At 51.2% G+C, this 12,891-nt stretch overlaps 1 protein-coding gene across 1 annotated transcript in view; it reads left to right on the top strand.

Annotated features, from left to right (window-relative positions):
* Nucleotides 1–12,891, top strand: part of RELN (reelin) — a 567,367-nt gene that overhangs the window by 238,755 nt on the left and 315,721 nt on the right. Inside the window, exon 4 of the mRNA XM_090041978.1 lies at nt 2,292–2,362. Coding sequence (XP_089898104.1) covers nt 2,292–2,362 — 71 coding nt within the window. The remainder of the gene's footprint in view (nt 1–2,291; nt 2,363–12,891) is intronic.

Raw genomic sequence — 12,891 nt, 5'->3', positions numbered from 1 at the left:
GCTCCGGCTGTCTGCAGCCACACTTTGAACCAAAATTGACCTTCGTGGGGTCAGTCCCTCTTTATTGGCTCTCTCTCTTTCTCTGAGAGCCTCTTATAGAGTTTCCCACAATTTCTTTTAACAGCTTAAATCCATACTATTTTCCTGTGCCTCTATTACATGTACTACAGTACCCGAAAGTCAGTAGTGCCCCTCTATTAGGGTTATTACGGTACCCTTCTCAAGCTGGGCTCAGCCAGCTCCTGGCCAGTAAACAAACAGTTCTACTCCCAGCAGGGGCCAGCAAACTGAGTTATAAACCCCCCCTGGGGTTTTGCTCTCTGCCAGAGACTCCTACCAGCACTCAGTGTTGCTTTTAGAGTTCCCTGCAGCGTGCGCCGGCGTGCTCCACCTCCTCCTCTTTCCGGTTCTGCGTTGTTGCTTCTTGCCTGTCCTGGGCTCTTCTTTATACTGGCAGGGGAATTCTCAGCCCCTCCCTTCCCGACACACCTGGGAAAGGGGAATCTGCCAGGCTCCTTGGGGCTGCGGGCCTGGGGCCGCTAAACCTTTGATTAGCCTGGGAGCCTTGGAGCCTGGTGGCTCCTTCTCTCTCTCACACATACCTATGTGTAACTCTACTTAGTACCTATGAGCTGCTCTCAGAGCCACTCTAATTAAAGCTTCCCCCCCCCACCCTGAGATCACATGTAAAAGTGCCTAATGGTACTTACATGCATGATAAAGGAGCAGATTAAACCCACTAAGGATCAGTATTTTGACAGCTGGGTAGGTTTTATTTTGAGAACCCAATAAATCTTAAAAGACTTTATTTAGCATGTAACCCGGGTGGTACTCCAAGAGTTACCCCCTCTCCAATTGAAGGGATCAGAGCAGGTGCACAAGCACTGTGGGAGGTGTAGGGACTCTCCTCCCCCTATAGAGCAGAAGCATTCCACCAATGGGGACTTAACCATATCTTTTAATACTGGGAACATAACAGGCATAAATCAGAGGATGTAGTGGACACTACAATGCCCCAAGGAGGCAGGATTCGACAAAGGTTAGACACTTACAATCATTGACAAAAAAACCCAGGGTTAACAAAATATAAAACACAAACAGCAGAACAAACAATATGGGTTGGTGAAATATAAAAAAGGTACAAAATGCAAAATGTCAAATGACAAGGAAATATAGGGCCTTGGTACCTGGAGGGGGAGAAAACACAATGGCCCCTTTCCACTGCAGGAAGATTTGCTTCTTGTTAGCACACTCACCCCAAGTCACTTCAGCTGGGACTTCAACCCAGATCTCCTATGTGGTAGGCAGGAATGCTGCCACACAGCCTCCAGGTGACCCAGGGGGCCAATTAAGAGACACAGGGGGTGAGTCTCTGGGGCCTGATTGGTGCGGAAAGGGAATCCCAAGCCCTCCAATCATCTTTTACCTGTTCAAAACCCCTGGGCCAAATCATTACCAGATTGGTGAGGAAAGGGAATCCCAAGTCCTCCAATCATCTTTTGCCGTTTCAAAGTCCCTGGGCCAGGTCACTGCCAGCCAGCCCGTCACAAGCATTTATTCCCCTTTTCATTGCAGCAGGTTCTATCCTTGTCTGACCACATGTATAAGAGAGAAGGAGCAGATGTGATATATCAACTAAGAAGATTTAGGCTGGATATTAGGAAATCTTTCTGTTGATGTGGTGAAGCTGTAGAACTACCCCAGGAGGTTATGGAACCTCCTTCATTGGAGATTTTTAGGAAGAGTTGATAAAAGTGTCTGTCAGGCATAGTTATAGGTCTGTTGATCCTGCCTTAAGACAAGGGCTTGGACTATGCACCCCATGTGCTTCCATGATTGCTTTCAACTAGTAGTGTTGATAAACACTGTTTTCTCCAGAATGAATATCACTTGCTGTATGCATCAGCTGATAGGGGATTTTATAGAAACTGCTTTGTGAACATCTCTCCTGCTGTTGTTTTCTGCCAGTGCTCTGCTCTGGGAAAACTCATCAATTTTGCAACATACACGGGCTTATCCAGGTGGTGACCTAAAATCTCATGGTCTTTGCTGAGCCCAGTACTGGTGAATAGTATGTCATGGTACTCATTCGCTTTCTTTACCATCAAATTTTGTTTTGGGTATTGTGTTAAAGCAAAACAAAAGAAATCTTAAACAAGTTGTTCTTCTAAAAATAAAGAGAAAGACAAACAGGAAGAAAAATAAGAAAGATTACTGTAATTTAACCATATAATTCGTGTACGTACGTAAGCAATCCATATTGTTTATTTTCTGTCTTTTTATGTTTCCAGGGCTACAGCTACTCACAGGGGTCAAGTTATATTCAAGGATGCCTTAGCACAACAGTTGTGTGAACAGGGAGGTAAGAGCTGTTGCATTTTTAAATTTAATGGCAAACCTGTTCTCTCCATTTTTATTCATATCATTGTTTGCCATTATGGAATACTATTTCAATAATCAGAGAAAACTAGAGGTAGGATCTTTCATTATCCACAAGTCTGTTACCCTACTTCCCCTCACACCTCCTAATGAATAAACAAGGGATTTTATAGTTAAGCCCCAAATGTTAAGCATCAGGGAACATAGGAAAATTAAAATATACATTCTAAATAATATGAAACTTTCTTCCAGTAGCTAAGTCTGATTTTGGCCAGCAATGAAATGACTGGTTGAAAGATGACTGTGTATATATTATCTATAATAAAAAAGCAGTAGATGTACAGCTAAGTTTCATTTACCACTAATCTCAATTATATCTTTGCAAAGAACCTGCTTCCCCATGTTACAAAAATAGGTCACCAAATTTTTGCTAGTCCTCTATAAATGTGATCATTTTTATAGCTAAGCAATAGTGTATGAAGTATACAGACTTAAAAATCAGATTGATCCTACCAGTTATACTGTATATCCTTTTGATGAATGATCTAAAATTATATATTTTATTGTGAAAGGATGTCTATAAGCAATATGTACTAAGCAAATTGGGGCTGAATTGGGCATTCATCATTTCTGGCATAGAGGAAGAAAGGAATTTCTATACTAATCTGGAGTTTTACATGCAAACCTTCAATGATTCCATTTCCTTGCAAAAAATGGGTTGTAGAACACAGGCCTAAAGGTTTATCTGAAATGAAACTATGTAAAATATTTCAAAGTTAGGGATGAATTGCACAAGATTCACAAATAAAGGTTAAACTCACGGGAAACGTCCACACATGCAAGCACATGCACTTGCAGCAACTCAAATAGAAGTAGTGCAGATTTGAGCCAGGGCGTTTTGCCTCAGCGCACGTGCTCGGAGATGCACTATGTTGGGGAGCAAATTGTGCCACTTGGGGCAAAATAACCCTGCCTGGTTCCTCCCAGATCTGCAGCCAGGGGGAACTAGAGCCCGGGGCCAGCACCTGTGCTGTCGCCAGTAGTATATAAAGCTGCCTTGTCCTGGCCCCATCCATACAAAAAGCTGCCCTGGCAAGCAGCTCAGGGCTACTCACTCTCAGGTGCTTCTGGGGCCCAGCCAGTTGGTACCTGGGGACACTAACCCTTGTGCCAGGTGAACTGCTGCAGCAGCATCCCAAATCCATTTTTAAAAATACCCCAAAATCCATGTTCTTCGAGAATTAAAACAAAAGAACACTCCACACACACACGCGCGCGCACACACACACATCTAGAGAAAGACAGAGAGAGAGAGCGATGAGTTTCATAGTTTCATAGTAGCTAGAGTCGGAAGGGACCTAGGTAGATCATCTAGTCCGACCCCCTGCCTTAGCAGGAAAGAGCACCGGGGTCAGATGACCCCGGCAAAGTGCTCATCTAACTTCCTTTTAAAAATCCCCAGGCTAGGAGCCTGCACCACTTCCCCTGGAAGCTGGTTCCAGGCCCTAGCCGCCCTGACTGTGAAGTAGCGCCTCCTAATATCTAATCTAAACTTACCCTCCGCCAGTTTGTGACCATTATTCCTGGTCACTCCTGGCAGCGCACGGGGGAACAGGGACTCCCCCAATACCTGCTGATCCCCCCTGACCAATTTGTAGCAGGCCACAAGGTCCCCCCTTAACCTTCTCTTGTGGAGGCTAAACAGGTTCAGGTCCCGTAGCCTCTCCTCATAGGGCCTGCCCTGCTGACCCCTGATCATACGAGTGGCCCTCCTCTGAACTCTTTCCATATTGTCCACGTCCCTCTTGAAGTGTGGCGCCCAGAACTGGACGCAGTACTCCAGCTGCGGCCTGACCAGTGCCGCATAGATGGGGAGGATCACCTCCCTGGACCTGCTCGAGATGCATCTGTGGATGCATGACAGGGTACGATTGGCCTTCTTGACTGCCTCCCCACACTGCCGGCCCATGTTCATCGTGGAGTCAATGACGACGCCAAGATCCTTTTCCGTCTCCGTGCTGGCAAGAGGGGAGTTCCCCAACCTGTAAGTGTGGTGCCGGTTCTTCCTCCCCATGTGCAACACCTTGCACTTATCAGTGTTAAACCCCATCCTATTCTCATCCGCCCACCGTTGCAACCTGTCAAGGTCAGCTTGTAGCCTATTGCACCCTTCTAGTGCACCCACATCCCCCCACATCTTCGTGTCATCAGCAAACTTGAACAGGGTGCTTTCTACCCCCTCATCCAAGTCACTGATGAAGATGTTGAACAGTGCGGGCCTGAGGACCGAGCCCTGCGGAACCCCACTGCCCACATCCTTCCAGGTTGAGAAGAACCCATCCACTACCACCCTCTGGGTGCGGCCCTCCAACCAGTTGGCGACCCATTTGACCGTGTGGGCATCGACACCACAGTCTCCCAGCTTTTTGATGAGGACAGGGTGAGAGACAGTGTCGAAAGCCTTCCAGAAGTCCAAAAAGACTACATCCACAGCAACCCCTGCGTCTAATGATTTGGTGACCTGATCGTAAAAGGCCACCAGGTTGGTCTGACAAGACCTGCCACTGATGAACCCATGTTGGTTGCCCCTGAGCATGCATTCCCCCGCAAGGCCCTCCTGGATGTGTGCCAGGATAATTTTTTCAAAGAGCTTACCCGGGATTGAGGTAAGACTAACTGGCCTGTAATTTCCCGGGTCCTCTTTTTTTCCCTTTTTGAAGAGAGGGACCACATTGGCCCTCTTCCAGTCCTCCGGCACCTCGCCAGAGCACCACGAGTGCTCATAGAGCCGCGCCAGGGGTCCCGCAATGACCTCGGCCAGTTCCTGTAGAACCCTAGGGTGAAGATCGTCCGGACCAGCGGACTTGAACACGTCCAGCCTCTCCAGAAGTACCCTAACTAACTCCTCGCTAACCCCTGGCCCAGGCGTGTCTCTCTCGGGGCCCGAGGGGGGCCCAGCAGGGAGGTGGCTGAACTGGTCCCTACTTAGGAAGACAGAGGCAAAGAAATCGTTAAATATGTTAGCTTTGTCATCTGGCGTGATGACTAAGTTGCCCTTCGTGTCCTGCAGGGGCCCCACATTACCCGGGACCCTCTTTTTACCCCCTATGTATTTGAAGAAGGACTTCTTATTGTCCTTAATCCGGGAAGCTAGTCCTATCTCCAACTCTGCCTTGGCCCTCCTGACTGCCCCCCTACATCCTCGGGCGACTGTAACATAGTCCTCCTTGGTGATGACCCCATCTCTCCATTGGGTATATGCCTCCCTTTTAGCAAGGAGACATTCCCGGATGCTCTTAGTGAGCCATGGGGGTTTATGTGCCCTCCTGCTCCCTTTGACCCTTGTTGGGATTACCTCCCTTTGGGCATGGAGGATCGTCTCCTTAAGGAGCAACCACTCCCCTTCGACATCTGATTCCCTTCCCCTCTGGGTCCTCAGCGCTTCCCCAACGATCCTCCTTAGCTTGTTGAAGTCAGCCCTCCTAAAGTCTAGGGCTGTTGCCTTGCTGCAGCCCTTTGCCACCTTACGCTGGATGGTGAATTCCAGCAAGCGATGATCACTGTCTCCCAGGTGGCCCATCACCCGCAGCCCCCTCACCAGGTCATCACCCGTGGCCAGCACCAGGTCCAACAAGGCGTCTCCCCTGGTGGGACTGTGCACCTCCTGGGTTAGATGGAGGTCCTGCACTCTGGCTAAGAACCGACGTGAGCGATCAGACTTGGCTGACTGCTCCTCCCAGCAGATGTCTGGGAAGTTCAGGTCCCCCATGATGACCACATCCTTAGCCCTCACTGCCTCTGTGAGCTGACCTAAGAATTCCTGGTCGAGCTCTTCTCCCTGGTTGGGAGGTCTATAGTAGACTCCCACCGTTAAGTCTCTCTCCCCTGGACTGCCTTTTACTCTAACCCAGAGCACCTCAGAGTGCCCCCCCTCTACCCCCTTGCTAATTAACGAGGAAGTATATTCCTCCTTGATGTAGAGTGCTACTCCTCCACCTTTCCTTCCTATCCTGTCCTTCCTGTATAGCCTATAGCCCTTGACACTCACCGCCCAGTCATGCGATGAGTCCCACCACGTTTCTGTGATCCCTACTATGTCAGGGCTGGTGACAGCTAGGAGGAGGGCGAGTTCCTCCTGCTTCTTCCCCATACTTCGAGCATTCGTGTAGAGGCATTTAAGGCCTCCAACGGTTGTGCCCACTGACCCCCTAGTCTCAGCAATGCCCCGTCCCCCATCGCTTACCTGTTTCTCCCTTTTGACCATTGGTCTGGGCTCGCTGGCTGTTGCTGGGCCTGGTAGTTCATCGTCTCCTCCGCCCTCATCTTCCCCCTCCCCCGACGAGCCTAGTTTAAAGCCCGCCGAAGGAGGTTCACCAACCTGGAAGAGAACACACGCTTACCTTTAGGGGAAAGGTGGAGCCCATCCCATCCCAGCATGTCTCTCATCACGATGTGCCGGTCATGGCTGAGGAAGCCAAAGCCCGCCTCGAAGCACCATTCCTGTAGCCTCCAGTTGGTCTCCGCTATGCACATCTCGTGACGTCTGCCTCGACCGCTCACTGGCAGGATGGAAGAGAAGACCGCCTGCGCGCCCATCTCCCTCAGCACGCCTCCCAGAGCATGGTAGTCCTCCATCAGGCGATCAGGGGCTCTCCTGGCCGCATCGTTAGTACCCACATGGACAAGGACCATGGGGTAATAATCGGTGGGCTGGATGATGGACTGGAGCATCCCCTTCACATCCTGAATCTTCGCTCCGGGCAGGCAGTAGACCTCACGTGCTGAGGGATCCTGGCGACAGATGGGGCCCTCCGTACCTCTCAGGATGGAGTCACCAATCACGATGACGCAACGCTTCCTCCTCTTAGGCCTCTTGACTCCCGCCGCCCGCACAGGACATTGTGTGCACAAAGTCTCCTCCCTGGAATCTTCCACTGCTCCCTCCTCCTCCAGGGCTGCCAGGACCTCATATCTGTTCTCCAGATGGACAGGAGGAACTGGTGCCGCAACATGGTTAATAGCCCTGGCGCGGGAGACCGTCTGCCACCCAGCAGTGGAGGGCTCATCCCGGGCTGCCCTCTCCTCTGTCGTACCACCCTGCAGAGAAAGAGTTGGGTAATGCTTCATTGATATATTTACAATGTTAAAGCAATTTGGAAGCCTACCAGTATCTCTGTCATAGGTATTTAGAATAAATTCTAAATACCTATATGTTTTGATGTGTGTTTTTGGTTTTCTTCACATATGATGGGTGTGTGATGAGGGGATGTGGTGTTTGCAGGAAGGGGGTGGGAAGCGGTGTGGGGAAGGTGAGTGGGTGTGTGGGTATGTGTGGAGGGATATGGGTTGGTCTTTGAGTAGGTCTGTGGGCAGGTGTGGGGCAATTGCTGGGGGGACTGTGCATGTGGGGGACCTTCTGGGGGACTACTCAGTAGGGGTGGGTCCCCAGCCCCCACACATAGCACATGGAATGCCCCCCCCACAGGGCTCCATCCCCCCGCCCAAGATCCCAGGCACCCTGGAGGGCCCCAGCCCCTCTGCCCAGGGTCCCAGGCACCCTGGAGGGCCCCAGCCCCCCTGCCCAGGGTCCCAGGTACCCTGGAGGGCCACCACCCCCAGGCCCGTAATTGATTTTTCACAGCAGCAGTGGGGGGGACTGTGTGCCAAGCCCAGCCGGGTCCTGCTGGCCCTGGGGATGCTCCTGCCACCCAGCTGGGCCAGTCTCATGATGGCAGAACCTGGCATGGCACACGGGGACAGTGTGCCACGCCCATCCGGGTCCTGGGGCCCCTCTGCCGCCTGGCTGGGCCAGGCCCATGGCAGCAAGACCCAGCCCAGCACGTGGGGACTGCGTTCCAGGTCCAGCCAGGTCCTGCTGCCCTTGGGGCCACTCTCCCACCTGGCTGGGCCATTCCCATAGCAGCAGGACCCAGTGTGGCACCTGAGGACCGGGCAGAGTCCAGATGGGTCTGCTAGGACCCATCTGGGCTCCGCGCATGGTCCCCATATGCCACGCTGAGTCTTGCTGTCATGGGCCTGGCCCAGCTGGGCAGCAGAGGGGCCCCAGGACCCAGCTGGGCCCAGCACATGGTCCACAGATGCCACGCTGGGTCCTGTCATCATGGGCCCCGCCAGGCAGCAGACAGGCCCCAGGGCCAGCTGCACTCTGCGTCCCACTTCTGCCCCACTGTGCCGGTGGGGCCGGGATCCAGCCCAGCCTCATGTGGCTCTAGTCTGGCTTTGCACCGGAGCAGGTCACATGGCTTCGGGAGGCATGGCTCCTGTGCATGCCTCCCAGAACAATGTGACCTGCTCCAGGGAACTAGCGAGCCGCACCGGTCTGGGCCAGGTCCCTCTGAGGCTGTTCCAGCTGCTTAGCCCCCGCAGCCCTGAGGGCATCCCCCCCCACCCCTCATACCCACCCCCATAAACCCTCCTACCCCCATTCCTAACTTACCATGGACAGCGCCAGGGGGCAACAGGAGCACCAAAGAGTGAAACCAGATCATCTCTTCTGGAGGACTGACTCTGGCTGGCTCCAGGCACAGTCTAGGACTGTGCCTTGCTCTGCTCTTTTGTGGAGCAGTTTTTTAGGCCCCTGGATATCCAGGGGTCTAATTTTCTCCCCTCACTGCAAGTCCACAGCACAGGGAACATTTTTTCATTCCTGCATGTGCCTCTTGCCCCGTCCCAAAGTGGTTTGAGATGGGGTAAGATCCATGTGTGCACTCGTCTGGACGTGCTCACAGGGTTTGTCCAGTTGTGTAGGGCATATGTGGTTTGTGGTGCCACAAACTGCACACATTGCACATTAAACCAGCACAGGTGCAAGATTCATTACCAGGATTTCCTGGTAGCAAAAAAGAAAAAAAATGGGAAAAAATGTAGCACAATGCGCATGAAAATAACTTGTGCTGGAACAGACATGCAGATGGGGAAGCAGGCAGGCCTGGGCACTCTTGGGAGTCTTGTGCTGTGGAGCCTTCATGCTGAGGCACACTGCACCCCAGACAGTTCCTCCCTACCCCTGTCTCCCCTATCCCCCCATACCACACGGAGCCTGGCCGGGAGTTGGGAGGAGCTGGGCTTGGCCTGCAACAAAGGGTATGCACTGTGCTGCTGCTGTTTGTGTTGCAGCACACCCCTCCTCATCTGGATGCTGCCAGAAAGTATGTCTCTTTAAGCAGAATTGTAGATTATTCCCATAAGTTTGAAAATATTTTCAAAACTCAGATTTTTTTTAGAAAATGCCTTTGGTTATTTGGTCAAGGAAATGAAACAAACAAAACTGAGATTGAGTTTGAGAAGGTTATTAGAGAAGCAAGAAACTAAAATAATGGAGATGAAGAATGGAAAGTAGAGAATTCTGAAATAAGGCTGACATTGTCAGAGGATAAGATAAAGATAAGATGGATCTTAGCAGCTGTGGTTTGACTAAATTAAAAGAATCCTAATATAGATGTTGGGAATGCAATAGGGAATATTTCAGTAATTGAGATGAGAAAATGATGAGTTGAGAAGGTGCAGTTGATTGGCAGTGCCAGCATCAGTAGGGGAGTCAAAGAAAACGTGGTCAAAACAATAAGATTTGTCCGTGCTGTCAGGTCTTTGGTAAAAGGAGCATCAGTGGAGCTATGAGGGCAGAAGCCAATCTATGTTGATTTAGGAGTGACTTCTCTTAGTCTAATGATTTAAACAGGATAACTTTCCAGGAGTTTTGAATGCAAGGATTTTTAGCTCTTTCACATTTATTTGCTATTGTCTTAGGCAACATCTGGAACAGACAGAAAACTGAATTACTTATTTCTCCCAGAGCTGCTAAAAATTTTGTTCCTGGTGGAATTTGCTGTCTCTCACATTTAATCACGTGGGAAGCTAGATGCCTGTATACTGACTTGCAACTCCTTTTTGTAGCCCACTGTGTTCTCTCTTACCATCTTCATCCCCAGCAATCCCATATTGTTCAGCTTCTCAGCAACTATTTTCCTCAGCCAGTCAAATAACTTTGCCAATTTGTTAGCACTTCAGGGTGCATGTACACAAGACACTTTACTGCACACTAAACTAATCTAATGTCCAGTAAAGCATAACCATCTATACATACTGGACTTACTATGCAGTAAATTTGCCTAATGTACCATTTGCTAGTACCAACAAATACAGGTACTAGATTAACAATGCATTAGCTACTGCACAGTAGTGTATGTGTAGATGCTAACTGGGAGCAATTTGCTTCTGGTCAGCTGAGGCAGCAGGGGGGCACAGGGGGTTGCAGGGGAGCTGCCCATTGCTTAGGTGTAGAGATCGAGATCATAGCCCAGCTCAGCAGTGCTGGCTTGGGGCAGTGCCTTGTGGCCAAGTGGTAGCAGCGCCCTGAGCTCCCCCGTTGCTTTGCATCTCCCTCCAGATGTGTCTCCTCCCAGTCCTAATGCTGCTTACCACCCCCCCACATGTCTCCCTCCAGTCCTGGTGCTGCTCAGCTGCCAGCTCCCTCCAGGCATGGGCAGGGAGCAGGAGCTTACTGAGGAATGTGCTGCATGGGCACCAGCAGGGTTGAGTGGGTAGGGCAGCTCTCTGTCCCTGGTCCAGCACTGTGGGGACAAAAGGCTCCCCTGTCCCAGTGCTGCTCAGCTCCTGTCTTCTGGGTGGGGAGCCTGGAGCTAAGCAGTGCCAGAACTAGGGACAGATAGCTCCCCTTTCCCCTTAGCAAGCAAAGCAAGGGGAGAGTTCAGAGCACTGCTGCCACTTGACCACGGAACATTGCCCCAAGTCAGCACTGCTGAGCTGGTCTGCAATCCCAAGATCCACACAGCTGGGAGCTGTGCCCCACTCAGAACAGCTCCCCTTTGTTTCCCAGAGCACAGGCTTTAATCCTGTGCTCCCTGCCAGCCCAGGGCTGGCTCTGGGGGAGTCTGGAGCTCTCCCTGTGGCTACAAGGGGACAGAGCAGGGCAGGGGGGCAGGAGCAGTCCTGGACACAACTACTTCCATTGGGCATTTCTAGATGAGCACAGTCATGTGGTATGTGGTGCTGCAAACACGTTTGCAGTGCCACATACCATACCGTTTGTTGTTCTCTATGCTGCAAGAGTGTGCTGCCTGAGTGTGCACTGTGCCAGGTTTTTTTTCCGTGGGTTTGTTTGACCCCTGGATAACCAGGGGACAAAAAAAATGGGAAAAAACCCCAGAGCAATGCAAGCTCAGCCAGTATATGCTGCTGAAAAGCAGAGCCGGCCACCCAGAACCATGCTTCACTGCCAGACAGGCTCTGCGTGGCAGAATCACCATGGCTACAGCCCCGTGAGGCCCCCAGGACCCCAGGCAAGACTGCAGGAGCCTGCCAAATGCTGGCCCTACCTGGGGCATATTGCCATGCGCCAAAGTGTGCGTGGCATGGTCATTCCCTGGAGACAAGTAGTAGCAGCACAAGGTGCACCACCACTATTTGTCCCTGTGGAACCAAATGTCTGCATGCATCTGGATACACCCATTGGGTGCGTCCACACATGCAAGCATGTGCACTTGCAGCAACTCAAATAGAAATGGTGCAGATTTGAGCCGGGGCTTTTTGCTTCAGTGCATGTGCTCAGACATGCATTTTGTTGTGAAGCAAATTGTGCCACTTGGGGCAAAATAACCCTGCCTGGCTCCTCCTGGATCTTTAGGCAGGGGGAGCTACAGCCCAGGGCCAGCACCTGTGCTGTCCCCAGCAGTATAAAAAGCTGCCCTGTCCTAGCCCCAGCAGTATAAAAAGTCACCCTGTCCTGGCCTCAGCAGTACAAAAAGCTGCCCTGGCAAGTAGCTCAGGGCTACTAGCTCTCAGGAGCTTCTGGGGCCCAGCCAATTGATACCTGGGGATATTACCCCTTGTGCCAGCTGGACTGCTGAAGCAGCCCAGAAAGTTCCCTGCACCCTCTACCCACTGCACCAGTCTGGCAGTGGGGGCTGCTGCCTGGCTGTGACCTGCTGTGCACCTGCCAGATTTGGACTGGGACTGAAGAGCCAGTAAAGGCATCTGCCCCTCTGGGCCAGCTGCCAGTGCACCGCGGTTGCAGGGTTGGCCTTTGTGCGGCACTACTGCTATTTGTACCCTGTGCCAGGCCATCTAGGCAGCTATCACCCAGAAGATGTTCTGGGTGTGGTGGCCTGCTTTGAACTGTCAAAGCATGTCCTCCTGGCCCCATTTGGCCTGGAGGTCAGCCACAGCCAGATGGGTCCAAGGTGCCAGCTCTGAGCAGGCAGGGTCCTGCCACTAGCAGGAATTCCGGTGTTCCCTATTGGAAAGCTGAAAAATCCCTGATAAAAAAAAAATCCCAAAGTCACTCTCTAAAATACCCCCAAATCCATGTTCCTCGACAAGTAAAACAAAGGACCACTATAAAGAGATAGATAGCGAGCAAGACAGAGATGGCGATCAGTTGGACAATGTTTTATTGATATATCTACAGTGATAAAGCTCTTATGATAATAAAGTGAACTCTAAATACAGGTTTCATGAATTCATGAACACATA

Source organism: Crocodylus siamensis, chromosome 4 (genome assembly GCF_052110815.1).
Source record: "Crocodylus siamensis isolate JL-2025a chromosome 4, ASM5211081v1, whole genome shotgun sequence".
Taxonomy (NCBI): domain Eukaryota; kingdom Metazoa; phylum Chordata; order Crocodylia; family Crocodylidae; genus Crocodylus; species Crocodylus siamensis.
This window is presented reverse-complemented; position numbering and strand designations above follow the sequence as displayed.